The 18,506-nt window shown below is 37.5% G+C and overlaps 2 protein-coding genes across 5 annotated transcripts in view; both read right to left on the bottom strand.

The window, feature by feature from the left end:
* Window positions 1–308: 308 nt before the first annotated feature.
* Window positions 309–14,381, bottom strand: erich2 (glutamate-rich 2). 4 transcript variants are annotated; one of them, XM_066687959.1, is made up of 14 exons: window positions 14,322–14,381; window positions 14,184–14,229; window positions 12,713–12,746; window positions 11,511–11,547; window positions 10,057–10,093; window positions 9,910–9,937; window positions 9,676–9,712; window positions 8,192–8,290; window positions 7,540–7,625; window positions 7,077–7,181; window positions 6,736–6,929; window positions 5,519–5,576; window positions 4,780–4,851; window positions 309–976 (listed from the first exon to the last, which is right to left on the bottom strand). In XM_066687959.1, the coding sequence occupies exons 1-14, from the start codon at window positions 14,342–14,344 to the stop codon at window positions 804–806; spliced, it is 1,029 nt and encodes a 342-aa protein (XP_066544056.1). In that variant the 5' UTR covers window positions 14,345–14,381; the 3' UTR covers window positions 309–803. The 4 variants fall into 4 exon arrangements, with proteins under 4 accessions (XP_066544056.1, XP_066544059.1, XP_066544058.1 ...); XM_066687962.1 differs by lacking the exon at window positions 7,077–7,181; XM_066687961.1 differs by lacking the exon at window positions 12,713–12,746 and having other exon boundaries at window positions 14,322–14,380.
* Window positions 14,382–17,045: 2,664 nt separating this feature from the next.
* Window positions 17,046–18,506, bottom strand: part of sp5a (Sp5 transcription factor a) — a 3,002-nt gene continuing 1,541 nt past the window's right edge. Inside the window, exon 2 of the mRNA XM_066688214.1 lies at window positions 17,046–18,506. This exon is cut by the window's right edge and continues 458 nt beyond it. Within this exon, the coding sequence (XP_066544311.1) occupies window positions 17,891–18,506 (616 nt within the window). The 3' untranslated portion in view covers window positions 17,046–17,890.

The following is an 18,506-nucleotide window of genomic DNA, read 5'->3' as shown; positions in this document are numbered from 1 at the left end:
AACGTAGGCAGTCAACTAAGCACTACAGAGTAAAGAGCACACTAGTAACACACTGTAACTGATCATTAAAGCTGTAAGGAAGTAGTATGAAAAATATACTGTGTCTTTGTAATGAATGAAAAAACAATTAAGGGTGGCATTATTGTTACTATACACTTAAGGTATTGCAAGAATATATGTTCACAGCAAATTTCTGCAGCCAAAGCAGTGAGTTAGATCAACTAGAATATAAAACAAAAAGGTACTGATCATGAGACAACGTCTCAGAAGTTTTTGAACATCATAACATGCACTCACACGATTTCGTATGTCATTACATGAATACATTTAATTTTAGAACAACATAAATGAACATGCTTTATATAGCATTTGAAAACAAAGATTCACGTGAATTTGAACATTTTTGGTTTAATTATTACTAATTCTGTTCATCACAGATTTTACATTAACTTCAGGATGCATTTGATCTTTTACAGTAATGGAAAAATCCTACGGATATAACAATAATATTAAACTAAATGTATGAATTACAAACCAAGAAATATTCACAAAATCCGCTTCATGCTTTTGCAGTTTACAGCTCTAAGGAAAGGAAATATAACACTTTGACTAGCATTGATACTAGCTACAATGGGTGTAGAAAACCAATGCAACAGCACTGTCATGTTTATATGTATATTGTGCATACTTAAAAATAAGATAACATACCTAGGTACTGTATTTAAAAACACCCAATTCATGTGTAACAAGGAAAATAATAATGATATATAATATCTGCAAACAGTAATTCAATTGTTCAGTCTTTATTTTTTACATTCTTCATTGTCTTCCTCTGACGAGGAAGTGCCCGAGTCTCCAGAGGAAGTGACCTCACTCTCGCTGCTGTCGCTCTGGTCACTGCTGTCTTCACCAGCATCAGAGTCCTCCTCCTCCTCCTCCTCCTCCTCCTCCTCCTCACTCTCCTCTTCCACCTGGTCTGAGGCAACAGTTCACAACAAAGTCTGAGCATCACAATTACTGGCAAAAACATCACCTCATCTTTGAATCTGTAATGGACTCAATGTGGTTCAGACCACAAAAGGACAGGACAGTGTACTCCACAAGCTCTGCTCTCACTTCGGATCGGTGTTAAAGGAATTGAGGATTATCTCTAAAGAAACCCTGGTAGGACACGAGCAGTGCGCCATTTCTGGCATTATGGATGACTCTCTTTCACAAGGTCAGCTCTAAACCATAACTCTTAGTATAAACTGTAGGAATTTCTTCACTGTCAGTCTTGAAATATACACTAATGACTATTAACAATCAATTAACACAACACAGATAAAACAAGTTTTCAGTCAGTGAGCCATTAGCTGTTCTGCATATAGTTAGATTGAAGAGACGTTATGGATTATTAATGTCAAACCTGCCTGTTATTTTGCCACAGAATAATTAGCAGGTTGCATTGGAAAGAGTGAAGGTGTTCCACAGGGCTTTGGTCTGCACAGCAGGTTTATCCAAACCTAGTCCTAAATTACAGCCACTAGGACATTGAAACAACTCAGTTAAATGAAAGAGCATAATCATCGGTGTCCAGGAGCTCAGGTCAAACAAAAAAACAAGATGTCCCCAAGAGCAGGAGTGGGAAACCCTGCTGTGCAGTACACATAAGGACATTTTATTGGATTTTCTATGGACATCTTTTCTAGTTATCAGTGTTCCATACTAACTTAAGACTGATTGATTTACACCACTTACACCAGAAGTGTCATTCTGTCGGCTTCTATTCACTACTGCAAGAAAGTGCACAAACTCAAAATTCATCCTGCGGGTTTGAAATTAGACTTGAACCAAAAACACTGAGAGGCTTATCTCCTCTGCCTCCATGAGTCGCTCAGCTACTCTCTGTGGATCTGCACTAAATGCATTTGTTCCATAAAATATAGAATACGATATAATAGGAATGTGACGGAGCTGACAGAAATCCGCATCCGTCGAATGCGTATTTTAAAGCATTAAATCCATCGAACGTGGATACGGATGTGGATGCGGACGTAGCGTAATTAGTTGTAGGTTAAGGGGCAGTTTGTATTTGCCAGTATTACTCTAAAATCAGGTTGCTACAGTTTTTTTTTTTTTTTTTTTTTAACAAATTTTATTTAAATTCTGTAAATGTGAAATAGAGCTGAAAAAACATCAGCTCATATTCCTAAAATTGAATGTAATGGAGTACTTTTAATACTACTATTTCACTGTTCAAATAAACAATTGCCGGAGTCTTCAGACATTTTGAATTACCTGTTCAGATGCAAAAGTTAAAATTCAACAGTTTAAGTTCTTAACATGCATCTAATACTACCATTACTAGTCACTTTACTATTTACATGTAGTTTAGGCTAATAGTTGATGAGCATCACAGGGGGGTGACATGCAGGGGCTTGTCGTGAAGTGATGATGCGTGGGCACACTTGGCATCAGTTATGTGGTCAAGAAAAAACGTTCAGAGAAGGACAGGGTCAAACCCAAGTACAAGTAAATTAAGTAAAAAATAGAAAAAAAAACGAAAAAGCACGCCCATTACAAATATAAACAGTGTTAATATCTTATATATCCTTAAATGGCCGCATTATAGAAGTGCAAGATTTCAAGGTAAAGTAAGTTGCCGATGGACGTTTCATTGTTAGCAATGTTGTATTTTATGTTAATCATGTGCAAAGCTTTTTTTCCCTATTATCATTACGATTTCTATCTTGTGGGTCTGTTGTGCACCGTTAGATACTTTACATCGTCTTGTAATACTACCTTTAAAACACTAATAAAAAGTGTTAAAACTGCAAGGCACAGCTACCGGTTTAATTTGAACACGTTGTCACCTGACAGCCATGGATTCTGTGTTGGAAGTGTTTAAGTGTTATTCTTGCCGTTCTGGTATTTTCCTGCAAAAACCACCCGAGAGCTACTAGAGCTAATGAGTGAGTGAGTTAAACACACACGTCAACTCCGCCATTGATGCCACCAGCACTGAAAATACATTCACTTTGTATGGTGGTACAGAAAGATACAGTTCAGCCTATCTTGCAAGGACAGGTAGTCAATACTGGTTCATTTTCCACAACAACAGGCTTTTCTTTTGTTGAATTATAGTTTCACCAAAATATGTAGTCACCTCCAATGGTGTAGTTGTAGAATAAAAATGAGCGGGTGCTGCATGCAGTTTTTATATGAATTGTCACATTAATAAGTGGGCTTTATTACTTATTCTCATCATATTATTTCATACAAATACAGTACGTGCCAGAGCAGCAATTTGTTTGTTTTAGTATCCGATGGAGTTCGGATTTGCTAAACATGTGCGAAGTTCAACATCTGCGAATACGGATTCGAACTTCGTCAATACCCTACAATATAATTGTCGTCATATTTAATCTTTCCTTTTGCACTGACCTCAGCTGGTGCAAAATGCAGCTTTCATTTTATGGGGGCTCTAAATTCAAGAAATGTGAATTGGAGACAAAAAAAATTAATCTGCTATCAGTAATACCCTAATTTGTCAATGCAATAGGTAGAGGTTAGCAACTGTGAAGAGAGAGTCATTTAATGATCTGGCCCTTATCCAAAACTAATTTGAATTAAAGACTGACAAATTTGAATGAAAGTTGCAAACCTAAAGATTATTTTCTATTAAAACTTCATGTATTCCAAGTAGCATGTGTTCAGGCATAACAGCTGGATGGCATCAGCACCATGCTATCGTTAGGCTGTGCTCAGCTACGTCTTCTTCTGTGTTGATTGCAGTTGTGTTTTTACCACTAAAAGGCATAATGTCACTTAATTTCCCTTTATTATACATCAAGCTTTTTTCACAGCCCATACCTGAAGGACACTGCATTTTCAAACACACAGCTCAATGATAATGGGGCCTAATATCCCAGAACTGGATGGTAAGAATAAAGCTACATTTCTGTTTGGTTTAAATTAAAAGTTGGCCACAATTATCAGGCAGACATGTTTATGATAGGAGGCAATTGATTTTAAGGGTTGTCAGAGCTTGAGAGAGTGGCAGAGAGTAGAACACACACACCAAGGTTACTTTTGATACACATATAATATCCATAAAGAATCAGAAAATGCAACTCTGATAAATAGGCAGTATAACATGTTTAAACTCTTTCACTTGCAACACAATGAATATTTGAAGAGAACATGAAATAATAAAATAGTATACATTTTAATTCAATAAATAATACTCCTTATGTTACATGGTTTTGCAGTATATTTTTAAAGACAAAAAACCCTGGACAAGAGTCAATGCGCTTTAGTACAATACTTTCCATTTCAAGATCTGCGTGCGGGATCATAATAATTTAAGTGTTTTATTCACAACTTTTCAATTTTGGAGTCACCTTTTCTCATGTAAGAATAGGATAAAGTACTTACTTGACCTAAAACATTACTTTTTTATCTCCTTACAACTAGTCAAATTTAGAAACCAATTAAAAATTTTGCATGGTTAAGTACCATGCAAATTTTTTTTTCCTGAAAAGCCAATTAAAATATGCAAAAACATAATCTTTTAATTTTCTCATAAAAATGTAAATGACTCCGTTTCAGGGTGTAAAATGCAGCAAAAGACAGCGGATAAAAATCCTTTTCATGATAGAGGAATTATAAAAATGAAAATCAAAAATTAAAACACTTTCTGCATTAAGTTAAAAGCAGTGTACAATAGAACATCTCATAAACTAAAGATTTTTTGATCTATGAGGGTGAAGATAATAAATAGTTATTCAGCCTTACCTATCAGCAACTTCTCTTCAATAACGGGAATAAATTGTTTGGCCTCTGGGTTGTCAGGCTCATAAATAAGAACTGAAAGTATAATATCAGAAAAGGAAAAATGAAATTAATCTTTCTGGATCCCCATGGCAAAAAGGACATTCTAAAACAGCATTAGAGAAGTATGACATACAAAGCATATTAGCATTCAACAATAAAATAAACTTGTTTATGAAAAATTGACCTAAAAGTATAAAACCTATAAACATTAGTCAACCTGTGAAGTGAGCATCACATACAGGTAGAAATTGTCATATTCATATTCAAATTATAATAGTTTATCTGAGATCACAGCACCTCGTGAAACTCTAATAAGACTGATTCATCTTACACTGTTATACGAGGCATCTTCACTTGTAAAAATATATTACTGAGATTGTTTCATATACCTGGGAAAACAAACATTATTGGTAGAAATGGGTGATGAATGGTACGACTGAATCCACTAAAACCCCCAGAAGCTTCGCTACTGGTGTGTTTGTCAGATTATCACTATTCTGACAAAGGAAGATGGATGACTGTAAATGCACATCAAGCCTGAAAATGGCCCATTGAGTAAAATCATGATTTTCATTCTGATCATCTGGGAAATGTGATAGCATATGGATGCTTCATTACTTCAGCGCAAGTTAAAACAAATATAACCTGCTTATCAAATCTACAAACAATTAGGCATTGAATAAAATATATACAATCTTACTCATCTGACAGAGTTTGTTTGCCAGGGTGTAATTTTTATCCATCACGGACTGCAGGAACTGAAAAAGAAAGAATAAATGACTTCAATTATATATAATCATCATAAAATGCTGTACTTGTTGAGGCTAATTATCCGTGTTTCGTTCTTAAGTTGTCTTACCTATCTTTCACATACAAACGAGGGCAAATGTTCTGGCACCGTCTGCAAATACAGGGTGGTGCAGACCTGTGCATTCATCAAGCTTAAAACTGTAGCAGGTGACTCTCTAAACCTAAAGTCTTTTCACTTCCCTTTTAATTGAACATCCTAAGCGACATAATATGTCGACAAGCATCATTCTTCACCGTAATTAGCGCCATTTCACGAAATGCAGAGGATGTGAACAATTTACCTGAAACAATAATAAAGATAAGACGAACGGCAAGGACAGGGTCCTATTTGAATGTAAGCCCCCTCTCTCTATATAGCATATTAACAGTATTTAAATGAAAAGGAGTGAAGAGTAATTAAGAAACACAACACAAATATGCCTTTATAAGGAGGTCCTTTGCAATAACAGACTTGCATAGTAGCTGCTGAGTATGGTTGATATGTCATGCTATTTAGGAATTTCCGACACGTTTCTGACAGATTTTAAGGTAGAGCGCAGAAGTGGTGGATTGACTGGCAGCTGGAAACTTGTAAGGAGAATAACAAGAGATATTTGCGTGTTTAATGGGTGAAAAAGATGACTGGCAGATGGCAGAAGGCTGTGCAAAGTTTCTCCTGTCTAAGTTATTAATTGGGCTTCTATAATCTGAATATACAATACTATTGCTCTGTTTATAATGAAATGCATTGACCTGTATGAGGGTTAAGCAATAATATTTCAAAGATTTAAAATTCGTATTAAGCATATTTAACCCAGTACGGTGTCCTGCGAGTAGTTATTCCAAACGTCCAAACACACCAGAAAGAAAGTAAAAATTATATAGCCAGTTTACTGCTCTTCTAAATTAAAACCTTATTAAAAAATAAAATATTAAACGGTTCCCACACTACAGATGAGTCAATGGCAAGAGAACCTACTCCAGCTGACCAGTAGTGTTGTTGTCTTAAAACCAAGTAGTCCCACACCTCAACACAAGAAACACCAAGGAGCACATCAGCAAGCATGCAGCCATGAGGCATCTCTCTGGTCTGTCTAGAAACCTGAAGATTCAAAGTGGCACCCTCACCTCTCCCAGCAACTCTATCGGCGCCTTCCTTTCATCACCCTCACTGTCTTCTTCATCCTCACTGTCATCCTCATCCTCTTCTGCACCGGAAGAGTCCGGATGTCTCCGGGGGTCCTGGACAATCGCAGGGATGAAATCAGGAGCCTCCACGGAGATGGTATCATGCTTCCCTCTAGAGTTGGCCTGTTTTTCATCTTTAATAAATTCACACAAAAGGAATTACACTTCCAAAAGTTATTTTGTTAGCTAAATATGCATTTAATTAATCCTAATTTAAAAAAAAAACAGAAAGGTAAGTTGTCTCTCTTATAGTAATAATATGACAAGAATGTAAGAACTACCATGAAGCTCTGGTTCAATGTGCTGGTTTTTGGTGGCTGAACACATCTCCTCTTTATGGGGTAATATTTTCTCACAGGCAGTGGCTTTTTTGTCAGAATCAAAATCTGCATTCAAGAAGAAGTTTCACTTTATTTTTCCTGAAAGTGAATTGGTATCAGACCAACAAACTTAATACGTTCTAATAGAATATTCTAAAAATAGCCTGCCCCCCATAATAAACTGGAACATATTTATAATGATAAACATATTCCTGATAGCCATCACTCTTTGCTTGAAAGGTTACAAAACTGATTAAGCCATTCAAATACATTGCATCATCTGCTGTATGTATGACAACAGCATTTGTGCATTTCTGACTACAGAAGCGTGTTCTTCATATGACTAACTAAGATGAAAAATAAAATCTACACAAAACTGTCACATTCAACAACACTGGATGACACTGTAAAATATATTAAGTACCTGTAATATCAGGAGAGCAGTGTTTTGACTTTATATTATCGTCCATCATTACAGCCTGTCTGGAAGCACCTGCGCATTCTCCATTCCTGAAATCATATTTAATAAAATGTAATTTATTATAGACTATTGATGGGTTTTAAGCCTATTGGTGCACAGGCTTCACATGCTTTATGCTGTTACACATCATAAAACACCCCAATGTGTGACCTCAGCACTGCGATACAGTCTCCACTGTGCCTAACTCTCCAAATGCCCACTGTCCATGTCACCAGCTTCATAAATCAGTGCATGATGACGAGATTCCCTAGGCATATCTCAGAATTCCCTTATAAAGCCAATACGATTTCAAATCAGTTCTGCACATGAAAGGATGTCTGTAACACTATAATTTGTCCACCATGAAATTGTCGATCTTTTTAAAAACTTGTCTACTCACAATTTTTCTTCTTATAACAGTTGATACAGGACAGATAATTTCTCATAACCAGGCAGACAAATCAATTAATTGACCATGTCCATAAGTTCCCAGGCAGATTTTGTATATACTGTATAACTGAAATGCATAACTTTGAATTTTAAACATGGATGCACTATCTTCAGAGTGAAAATTAAGCTTTCTACAGTGCACACTGGTCATATCCACAGTTCTTACCTGTTTGAATGGACTTTTGGTGCACTCAAATCTATTTGTTTGGTTGGAGTGGGAATTATCCTTCCTGCTGAAGATTGTCTGAATCTGGCACTACTTGGCCTACAAAGAAAAGTTGAATGGGTCAGCAAAATTAAATTCACGAACAGTCTCACTTTTCTTAAAGACTTGATTTCTGTTCCCTTCATTTCAAATAAATTAATCAATTTATGTTTGTAGCAGCATTCTACTCCTGTTCAGAGATTGAACACAGGCGTCTATGGGGGCTGAAGCATATCCGAATAGATTGTGTGAAATATAGTGCTCTGTGGTTTGATAAACAAGTCGCCTTGCTAAATAAAAAAGCACCTCTATAAATGACACATTGTGAGGTTTGTTTTTCTATATTTGTTTCCTACATTGCTGCATGAAAATCCTGGTTAAAATATATAAACAACAATATATTTAAAAAACAATAAAAAGCAGCATCTACAATGTTGCTTTGTAATCAGGTGTTTGAATACTGTTGTCCCATCACCCTGCCCTTGAAAGCTGTACTATATTAAAAGCAGCACTGAAATACAGCTCTGTACAACATTTTCTGTATTTGTGAGGCGCTTGTTATTTATAGCCATGCTTACATTTCTGAGAGCCTCCATAATTCCAGAGATGTAAAGCATTTAATAACCAAGGGTTTCTGGAAAGGTTTAAAGCCAATCAGGCGCTGACAAAGCCCATGACTGGTATTTAGTAGCTTCTATGGTTGCTTCCTACATAGAACTAAAAGTTTTACTTTTTGAAAAATATAATCTCTCATCACAATAGGATAATAAAACTGTGGCCTGGATTTAAAAGTTCAAACAGTGAACACTTCCCTTGGAAATCCTGAGCTTCAATTTTTATTGCCATTCCTTCCTATATTGTTAGAATTTTCTTTTCACTGAATATACAGGAAACCTAGCTTCAATACAAAAGTGGCATTCATAGGTTCCACTTTTAATTACCTCTTTCTGGGAGAAAAGCTTTGGTTCTGCAATAAGAGGTTTCACGATTAACACCTTCAGGTAGTGAGTGATGACCACCAGACCATCTCAAACTGTGGCCCATGGCCCAGTGCATCCTGCACGATTCTTTCATGTGGTCCACAGAAAGCCTAGGATGGCTACATTTTGGCTTGGGTGATGGTTAGGGTTAAAGCTGAGAATTCAGTTGGGATAAGGGTTGCATTACTACTAGGTTAACTATGATGGACGTTCTTCGGGATCTATTCTACATTCGAATTGCCTTGAAAATAGTGAATACAGTGAAGACACACAGTGTAGTTCAATACCATCCCCACATTAACAATGCTACATGTCAGGATATGGATATTATAACTCCTTAATATAATAAATTTCACCCTGAAGAGTGATTCAATTTAAATTCTTGAACGGAAACGGCTGCAATCAGCAATTTGTGAATGTCAGTGTTAAAAGTCTCTATCATGCCATACTTCAGGATGTTCATACCTTGACATGTTCTCAGGCGGTTCGGGTGGCATCGACTCTGCAATAGAGGATGGTTGAATAAAATACATGAAGCATATTTTCTTTATTGTTTGTGATTTCCTTACAGTTTATAGGTGTGTTTATTTTTACACTTTTACAATGCCAACATCCTTGGTGAAGCAATGTATTGAATTTAAAGCTTGACAAGATCCTTATTTTTAATTTATTTTTAACTCTTAAATAAGCTCTACTTACCCCCAGGTTTAAGCACCTGCAGCTTTCCCTATACCAGAATAACCAACATAAAAAAACATCTTTAATTCCAAGCTTGTACACAGGGCACATTTACATCAGAAAACTGTTGAGAACACTTCCTATTCTCTCCACACTGAGTATACTAACCTTAAGCAAACATGCAACTTGGCCAGGGGAGTCCTGTCTGTTTAAGGAAGACAAAGCTAAGGTCACACACTTCAGATACATTCTGGATTATTGCAAAATGATTCTATATACTATACATGCTTTTCACATTGCCTTGTAAATATATAACTCACATTTGAGTGGCCTCTGATACAAGCATCACCCAAATATAATATACTGAGCAAAAAAAGAAACGTCCTCTCACTTTCAACTGCTTTTATTTTCAGCAAACTTAACAGTTGTTGAATCTTTTTATGTTCATACAAATATTTACACATAAGACATAAACTGAACAAGTTTCACAGACATGTGACTAACAGAAATGGAATCATGTGTCCCTGAACCAAGGGGGGGTCAAAATCAGTCAGTGACGGTCAGTATCTGGTGTGGCCACCAGCTGCATTAAGTCCTGCAGTGCATCTCCTCCTCGTGGACTGCACCAGATTTGCCAGTTCTTGCTGTGAGATGTTACCCCACTCTTCCACCAAGGCACTTGCAAGTTCCCTGACATTTCTGGGGGAATAGTCCTAGCCCTCATCCTCCGATCCAACAGGTCCCAGACTTGCTCAATGGGATTGAGATCCGGGCTCTTCACTGGCCATGGCAGAACACTGACATTCCTGTCTTGCAGGAAATCACGTCCAGCGAAGGTGGGTTTGTGCCCATAGGCGACGTTGCCCATGATGTCTGGTAAGGACCTGCCTTACGACAGGCCTACAAGCCCTCAGTCCAGCCTCTCTCAGCCTATTGCGGACAGTGTGAGCACTGATGGAGGGATTGTGCGTTCCTGATGTAGTTGCCATCCTGTACCAGTCCCGCAGGTGTGATATTCGGATGTACCGATCCTGGGCAGGTGCTGTTACACATGGTCTGCCACTGCGAGGACAATCAGCTGTCCTTCCCGTCTCCCTGTAGCGCTGTCTTAGGCGTCTCACAGTACGGACATTGCAATTTATTGCAAAGGCCACATCTGCAGTCCTCATGCCTCCTTGCAGCATGCCTAAGGCACGTTCACGCAGATGAGCAGGGACCCTGGGCATCTTTCTTTTGGTGTTTTTCAGAGTCAGTAGAAATGTCTCTTTAGTGTCCTAAGTTTTTATAACTGTGACCTTAATTGCCTACATCTGTAAGCTGTTAAGTGTCTTAACGACCGTTCCACAGGTGCATGTTCATTCATTGTTTATGGTTCATTGAACAAGCATGGAACCCTTTACAATAAAGATCTGTAAAGTTATTTGGATTTTTACAAAATTATCTTTAAAATAGTGTCCTGAAAAAGGGACGTTTCTTTATTTGCTTACTATATAATAATCCTCTCAAACTGCTTTTTTGAAACACTGTAGCTTCCCCCACAAATATGTTTTGCACTTTCCTGGGGGAAAGACAGAAAGAGTGCATTCACAATCATCTTGAGTTTTTAACCACTAATTTCTTACCGTGATTTAATTCCAAAGTGTTCCAGGATAATTCCATCTACAATGTAAAACGGTTAAAATGAAACATGTTGTACACAACTTATCGAATTCACAGCCTGTTTAAAAACTCTTAAACTATGCCATTTATTTATTTTATCTTACAAAGATTGTCCCGATTGGTCTCTGCTTTGCTCCTTGACATTTTGAGTTCAACCTTTGGTCACAAACTACCAAACTATGGCCTGCTACAATCCAGGCCAACCCCCACCCAGAGAGGATCCCCAGCTTTTTCAATTTCAGGAACAGTAAATGTCAGAGGTTTAAACTGTTCCTTACAGAGTGTTAGGGCCACTCATCTCAAATCCCCATGAACTAAATCACTTGAAATATAAATCATCTTCCTCACATTCTGAGAGGACTAAATTCCAACAAGCAGGATTTTTTTAAAGCAATTGCGAAGTCTTTTTAAAGACGCCAGTTGAGAGGGGCTTAAAAAGATTTGAAAGAGATTATATTGCCCAGCTTGGTCAGCACAATAGTAACAATGCATAAGAAACTGCTTGACTGAAATGAGAAACGAGGACTCTTTTCTGCTGTAACAGTAGACGTACAGGTTTCTATACATTTATTACAGCACCCTCGCCCCAAAAAATGTCTTGAAAACCTCACCGGTCATATTGTTTAGAAAATGAAAGTAAACTAAACTAGCAGCAGGCAGCAACTGATCATTACAAACTGTAACAAATATATTGCAACCAGTCTTGCAACTTTTCGAAGAACAAACAATAGCTTTCATAACAGATTGCAAACTTCCCGTTCTCATTGGTAAGCTTGGTAATTAAAGCCTTCAGCAAAAGTGGTAGGACGTAATATAATCAGCCCCTCACCTGCCCATTCTTAATCAAGGAGGAAACACAAAATGAGTGATTAGTCTTTGTTCTTGACGGGAGGTGGGGGGTGTAATTTCCAGGGCTGGCTCACCTCACTGCACCTTCTACTGAGGTTTGCCTGACATCACTTGATCTGAAATTCACCCTCTGTTGCACAGACACTAATACCCACCTGCTGGAACCAAAGTGTGGCCGGGGGGCAGCAAGGTCAAATGTGGCTTCTGACAGTAAGATTGTTTTAAATAATAATAAAAAACATTTATAAACTATGTATATGTCTTCAAATGTATACAAACACTTTTTTTCATTTTTAAACATATATTACCAACATACCTTCGGGATCAAGAATTTCAAGCTGTCCCGAGACCTAAAATTAACAAATACATGAATCTGAACAACATTTAAATTTAGTTTTATTTTAGATGTCAATCACAAACCAGTACTGTAAAGAAATTATATGTAGCAGGTGTGATTGTCGGAATTCAGAATATCATAATAATATTATTATTATTATTATTATTATTAAGTAGCCTACTAAATCCCAGTATATAGTATCACATTATTAGTATTAATTATTAAGAGTAGTATTAATATGAATATCATGGAGTATTATAAAGGGAAATCAAATAATTTGCAATTTAAGGACCGCAGTGGGAAACCACAGGGCCTTACTGCCGATTGGCTCTCCAACGTTCGGCTGCACAAGGAATGGCATTTAGAGGCTTCCACCATTGTTGTGGATGGGAAATTTTGGTGTTTTCAATCGATTAATTATTATTATTATTCAATTATAATTATCAATAATTATTGATCATATCTGTACATGCAATGTAATTGGTATCATGATGAAGTTTAGTATGTGTAGCACAAGAACTGAGAGGAATCACTGTTTATCAGAATAGAAGACGAATATTAAAGATTTTCAAGACAACAAGGGTCTGCATGTTCTCAAATGCAGACTAATTATTCCTTTACCCAGGGCTTTTTAGATAGTTTCTCAATGGTTCCCAATGGTTCCCAACCCTGGTCCTGTGGACCCACTTTCTTGTTGTTTTTTGATCCAACTGCACTCTCAAATAATTAAGTGAAACCTTAATTGAACTTATAATTTACTTAATTTGACTTTTAAAATGGTTTATCTTACATAAAGTTGGAAAATAGGAGGGCTTTAAATACTATCATATTTAACTTGACATCACCAATGGTGTAAAATGATGAATAAGCTCTGATTAGGCCCATTATTAGCTCAATTAAGGAATAGAGATATTGAGTGGAACACAATCTAACAGGACACTGGATCTCCAGGACCAGGATTGGGAACCACTGGCTGTCCGTGTATGAATAAAACATTAAGACATTTTTTATAAATAAATAAATATTCACAAGCCATAATATTCTTCTTTAACTTTGGATTAACCTGTGGGGGGAAACGACCCTCCTGCTGTGATGCAACTTGACTTCATTTAAATGGATGCTGTGCTGAATACTGAGAGGACTACTCGCTTGTTTTTTTAATGGGAGAGGATACAGATTTCACCACAGTTCACTTTTACATGATACACATATTCCAAAGCACGATTTTGCCTCTGCAGTCTATGGAGTGTGAATCACGTGTTTGCGTACGTCATGGATGCAGTGTTGAGCGAAACACACTATGCGTCACCCGCAACTCAAACAGTGTACATGCTTAATACATGTGATATAGATATATGAAGAGCTTTTACAGTCTGTTCTTGTTGTTCACGCAGCAACTTGGCATTACCGAACCAACCATTACCAAACGAAAGCACGAAAGCACACTCACCTTGTCCCTGGGCACACTTCGTGGCGACTGGCCGACGCATTGCGACCTAAACACACAGCAATCACAATTCACAACAGGTTAGCATGCACACCGCGGCTGAAACAGCAGGACCGTGAGCGGACATCTTATTCAGCGCACCTGTTACTCTCCCTGCGGCGCATCGCGACAGCCTGGACCGAGAGCGGCGCCTGCGCAGACGCTTAGTGTGAAAGCTGGCGCAGAGCCGGTTCATGTGCGCACTGCTCATGCGCGGGGGGGAACGCGCCTCCGTCGCCATGGACACGCGGCTGAACGTTCCCCGCAACACTCACCAGCCTGGATCCGGCTGCTTACACTTGATTCAGTGATAGTTAAAGTTGTCCTTAAACGATGATTTCCACTCTTATACTCTCAGGTAGCCTATCACATAAAGTCAGACACGTCCATGCACTCCATCGGTTGTGTGTGTGTCTTGTGGAAATGGTGCGTTTATTACTTTAGTCACACTCTTGGATCAGTGTGGGCCTCTATCCTGTGACACAAGGCCTTTGAATAGGGGGTTTAGTAATGCATTACTACAAAGTTATGAAAGGAAGGGGGGAGGGGGGGAATAATCCTAATAGCTTCAGTTCTAACTTAATCCAGGCATAATACTAAACCCAACCCATTAGTCTTTGTAAGTTAAAAGAGGAAAATAAAAGACCCATGTAGACTTACATTGATCCTTTTATGGATTTTTAAACAGGAATGGTATGTAGGTCTTCATTATATTTTTAGCTCAGTAACAGAATGCATTGAGTAAAGTCAAATTTCAATTAAAGCTTTGCAGGACTGCACACGTTATAGGCCACCTGACACCTATTTTACACATAATATGTTTTATTATCATTATAATTATTATTTGCAGTACATATAAATGATGTTCACGATCACACGCAGTGTATGAGCAGAGAGCAAGTGAGATTTCCTGAAGAATATGGCCATAGATAGGTTGACAAGAGCACTATGAGTTCATATGCTGCTCATTTTGCAATAGGGGGCGCTGTTGCGAGGGAAACTGGATTATTATGCGTTCTGCACTGTAGAGCAGGATAGTTTGTCAAAAATGTAACTTTTGCTATTTCTTACTAACAATAGACGGTGTCAAATATAAGGAATACAGCACAATTACAACGATGTGAAAGAAACACACATATAAGCTGCCTATATCAAGCTTATATTAACTGAGACAATATTCCACTGTTATAAAATGTTGTATATTTTAATTCACATCAAATGAATAGTGGGCTTACTTAGATATTTATTTGCAAGTTTTTAAAACATTTTTCCAAAGTTCTTTAATTAAGATTGTGTCCGATTACCCGTATCATCTATTTAAAATTTTGAAAGATCCTAATGTATTTGAAAGAGTCATGGAAATAGTCAATGCATGCAATTTAGGCCTATATTTGAACAACTGTAGTTGTAACTTTCCTAGAAGATCAATAGATATTGGCACACAACATTAGCTACATCATCTATGTATGTTTTTATGTATGTATGTATGTATGTATGTATGTATGTATGTATGTATGCAAATATGTGTATTTGGATCCGGGGTAAAACAAATATAGCCTGCGGTCGTGGACTGTAATAGTAAAATAATACTGTAACTCTATAATACATCACACATCCACAACGAATACAGTAAACATATACGTAAAATAATAAAAAGTTGTAATTATTGGAACACCTTTAGTGAATGTTGTTATAGTTAATATTGATGACGAACAGAATTTAATTTGAATACTGGATATGAATACCGTATATTCTGTAACATATTCTGTTTTATAAAACACAAACGTTTTATTAGTACAAGTTGTATTACACACACATTTAGATACAGATTTTTATCATTAGGCTGACATTTATTGAATACTATAATTGTATAACAGGCAATACAATTATTGCACTGCTTTAAATTCTTTTAGATACCTTGGACTATAAATAGGCCATAACAGCAATTTAATGCATTGCACTGATTCGTATACTTTACGTTATATGTGAAGATAGATGAATGGTTTATTGTATTTATTTATTTAATGTTTTTGGTTTATCATGTAACATAAGTAGATTGATTAATTAATACATTCATTCATTAATATTTGTGTTATTTTATGAGATTTTTTAAAGATCATACACGTCCGGTATAAATAACAAAACTGTGAAAGAGATTCCATGCTTTGACTGTGAAGGCTAAAGAAAATAATAATAATAATAATAATAATAATAATAATAATAATAATAATAATAATAATGATTTGAAAATAATGATGCATTTTCTTATTTATAAAGGTAGTTTTTCTTACACTACAAGGCATTATTTAAGACACCGTTTGTGTTCAAACAGAGAGGACACACTTTTTGTTAAAATTAGCAACACACGTGTTTTTCTAACATAGTTTTATTAACTGAAAATTAGATTGATTTTTTGTGTCTGATTGAAACAGAAAGCAGTCTGTTTTGCAGAAGTAGGTAGTTTTCATCTAACCTTTTACAAAACCAGACATGACTGTTTCAGGCGCACCATTGGTGCGTGTGTGTATTACTTCTTAATGCGACTATTTTTTAATTTAATTTTTCTTTAGTCTGCTTTAGGTTTTGTTAGATTTGTAGTTTTTGGAAACAACACTATAGTTTACAAAATCCCAACACTCAAAATTCAAGTGCCCACTTCTTCATCTTGAACTAAACACTCATATTGGAGATACTTTGATGTTCCTTCTATGGAAGTACAGTACACAGATGGGACTTTTTCTTTTTTTTTTACACTACTAAAATAGAAAAATTGGGAGACAACAAAAACAGTTTCTTTTTAAATAATAATAATAACTAATGGAGAGGGATGGGTGGTCTTGTCATCGGCCGTACGACTTCAATGAAGAGCGTACGCAGAGTGCACCTTTAAAGATTCAAACCACATAATGAGCATTTTTCTAAATTACTGAAAGAAATACCAATGCAAGACTCCACTATTTCCGACCATAAACTCAGTAACGTTTCGCTACGAACATACTTTTAGCTCAATACTGGGTAAAATACACGCATTATCAATTTTGGGAAAACGTAGTGTTGTTCCTGTTCACTTCCAACTTTTCGAGAGTGACCTGTTGTCCGTGGCCCTAGCCCATCTTTAACTCCACATGGAAAATGACTTCACTCAGTGGGAAGGTTAGAATCGGGGAAAAAGATAAATTCTTTATTTTCACACAGTATTTGGGTCATTTTAACAGAAGCATTTCTTTTCAAGAGCATGCTAGGACACCCCACATGGAGCGAAAAACAATTGGAACACTTTCATTCAACAAAAGCTATTAAATTATATGTACAAAAGGGTTAATCTTCCACCGAAGACAATGATCAAAACACAAGTCCAGAAACTTGTTTGACTTGACATCATATATACAAAGGGACCAGAGGAGAATGGACTGGTGAAACTTTTTGGAAAGTCCCAATAAGTGAATGCATGAACAACCATAATCACAATTTAAAAAGTAATACCTCCTTTAGGTATGTAGGTGAGATAGAAATTCAGGAATTCACCGGCCAGTTTGACCTCAAATGTCCATGTCCTGCAATGCACACAAGCAGAATATAAAGATTGTGTTGGGAATGATATTGCACAATTGGTCCATTGTGTTTTAAGGTTGGTTCGCAGGTGTTGGGGGGCAGGTCGTTGGATTATCCGATTAAATATGTCTCATGTCTTCTTTCTTTACGTGCTCCACACTCTTGTCCCCCAGTTTGCTCTTCTTGTTCTGGTGCGTTTTGACGTGCTTGGCCAGGTGGTCGCTCCTCATGAACCTCTTCCCGCACTCCGGGCAGACAAAGCGCTTCTCCCCCGTGTGTGTCCTCAGGTGTCTCTGGAGCTCGTCCGACCTGGTGAAGCTCTTCCCGCAAAAGAGCCAGTTACACACAAAGGGTCTCTCCCCCGAGTGCCACCTCAGGTGAGCCTTGAGATGCGAGGTCTTGCCGTAAACTTTCCCACACCCGGGGATGTGACAGATGTGCTGCTTCTTCTTCCCGGGCTCATCACTGGAGCTGGATGATTGGCAGTTAGGGCACCGGCATCTCCGGCACCTTCTGGCGGTGGCAAGGGGGGATTTGGTGTGCAGGAGGGCGGCTATCTGAGTCTGGTATTGGGCAAAGTCTGAATGTCCCAGCACTAGGCTTCTCTGTAGAGGGAAACGATGAGGGGCAAGTGAAGAAGGGTGGCTGACTGGGTTTCCTTGTTGAAGGCTCCACCATGGGATGTCTTCCCCAGGGTTGGGGGACAGTTGTCTCGGTTGCTGGTGAATAAGGCCA

Source organism: Amia ocellicauda, chromosome 16 (assembly GCF_036373705.1).
Source record: "Amia ocellicauda isolate fAmiCal2 chromosome 16, fAmiCal2.hap1, whole genome shotgun sequence".
NCBI lineage: Eukaryota > Metazoa > Chordata > Actinopteri > Amiiformes > Amiidae > Amia > Amia ocellicauda.
The sequence above is the reverse complement of the archived record's forward strand: the minus strand, read 5'-3'. Positions and strand labels throughout refer to the sequence as shown.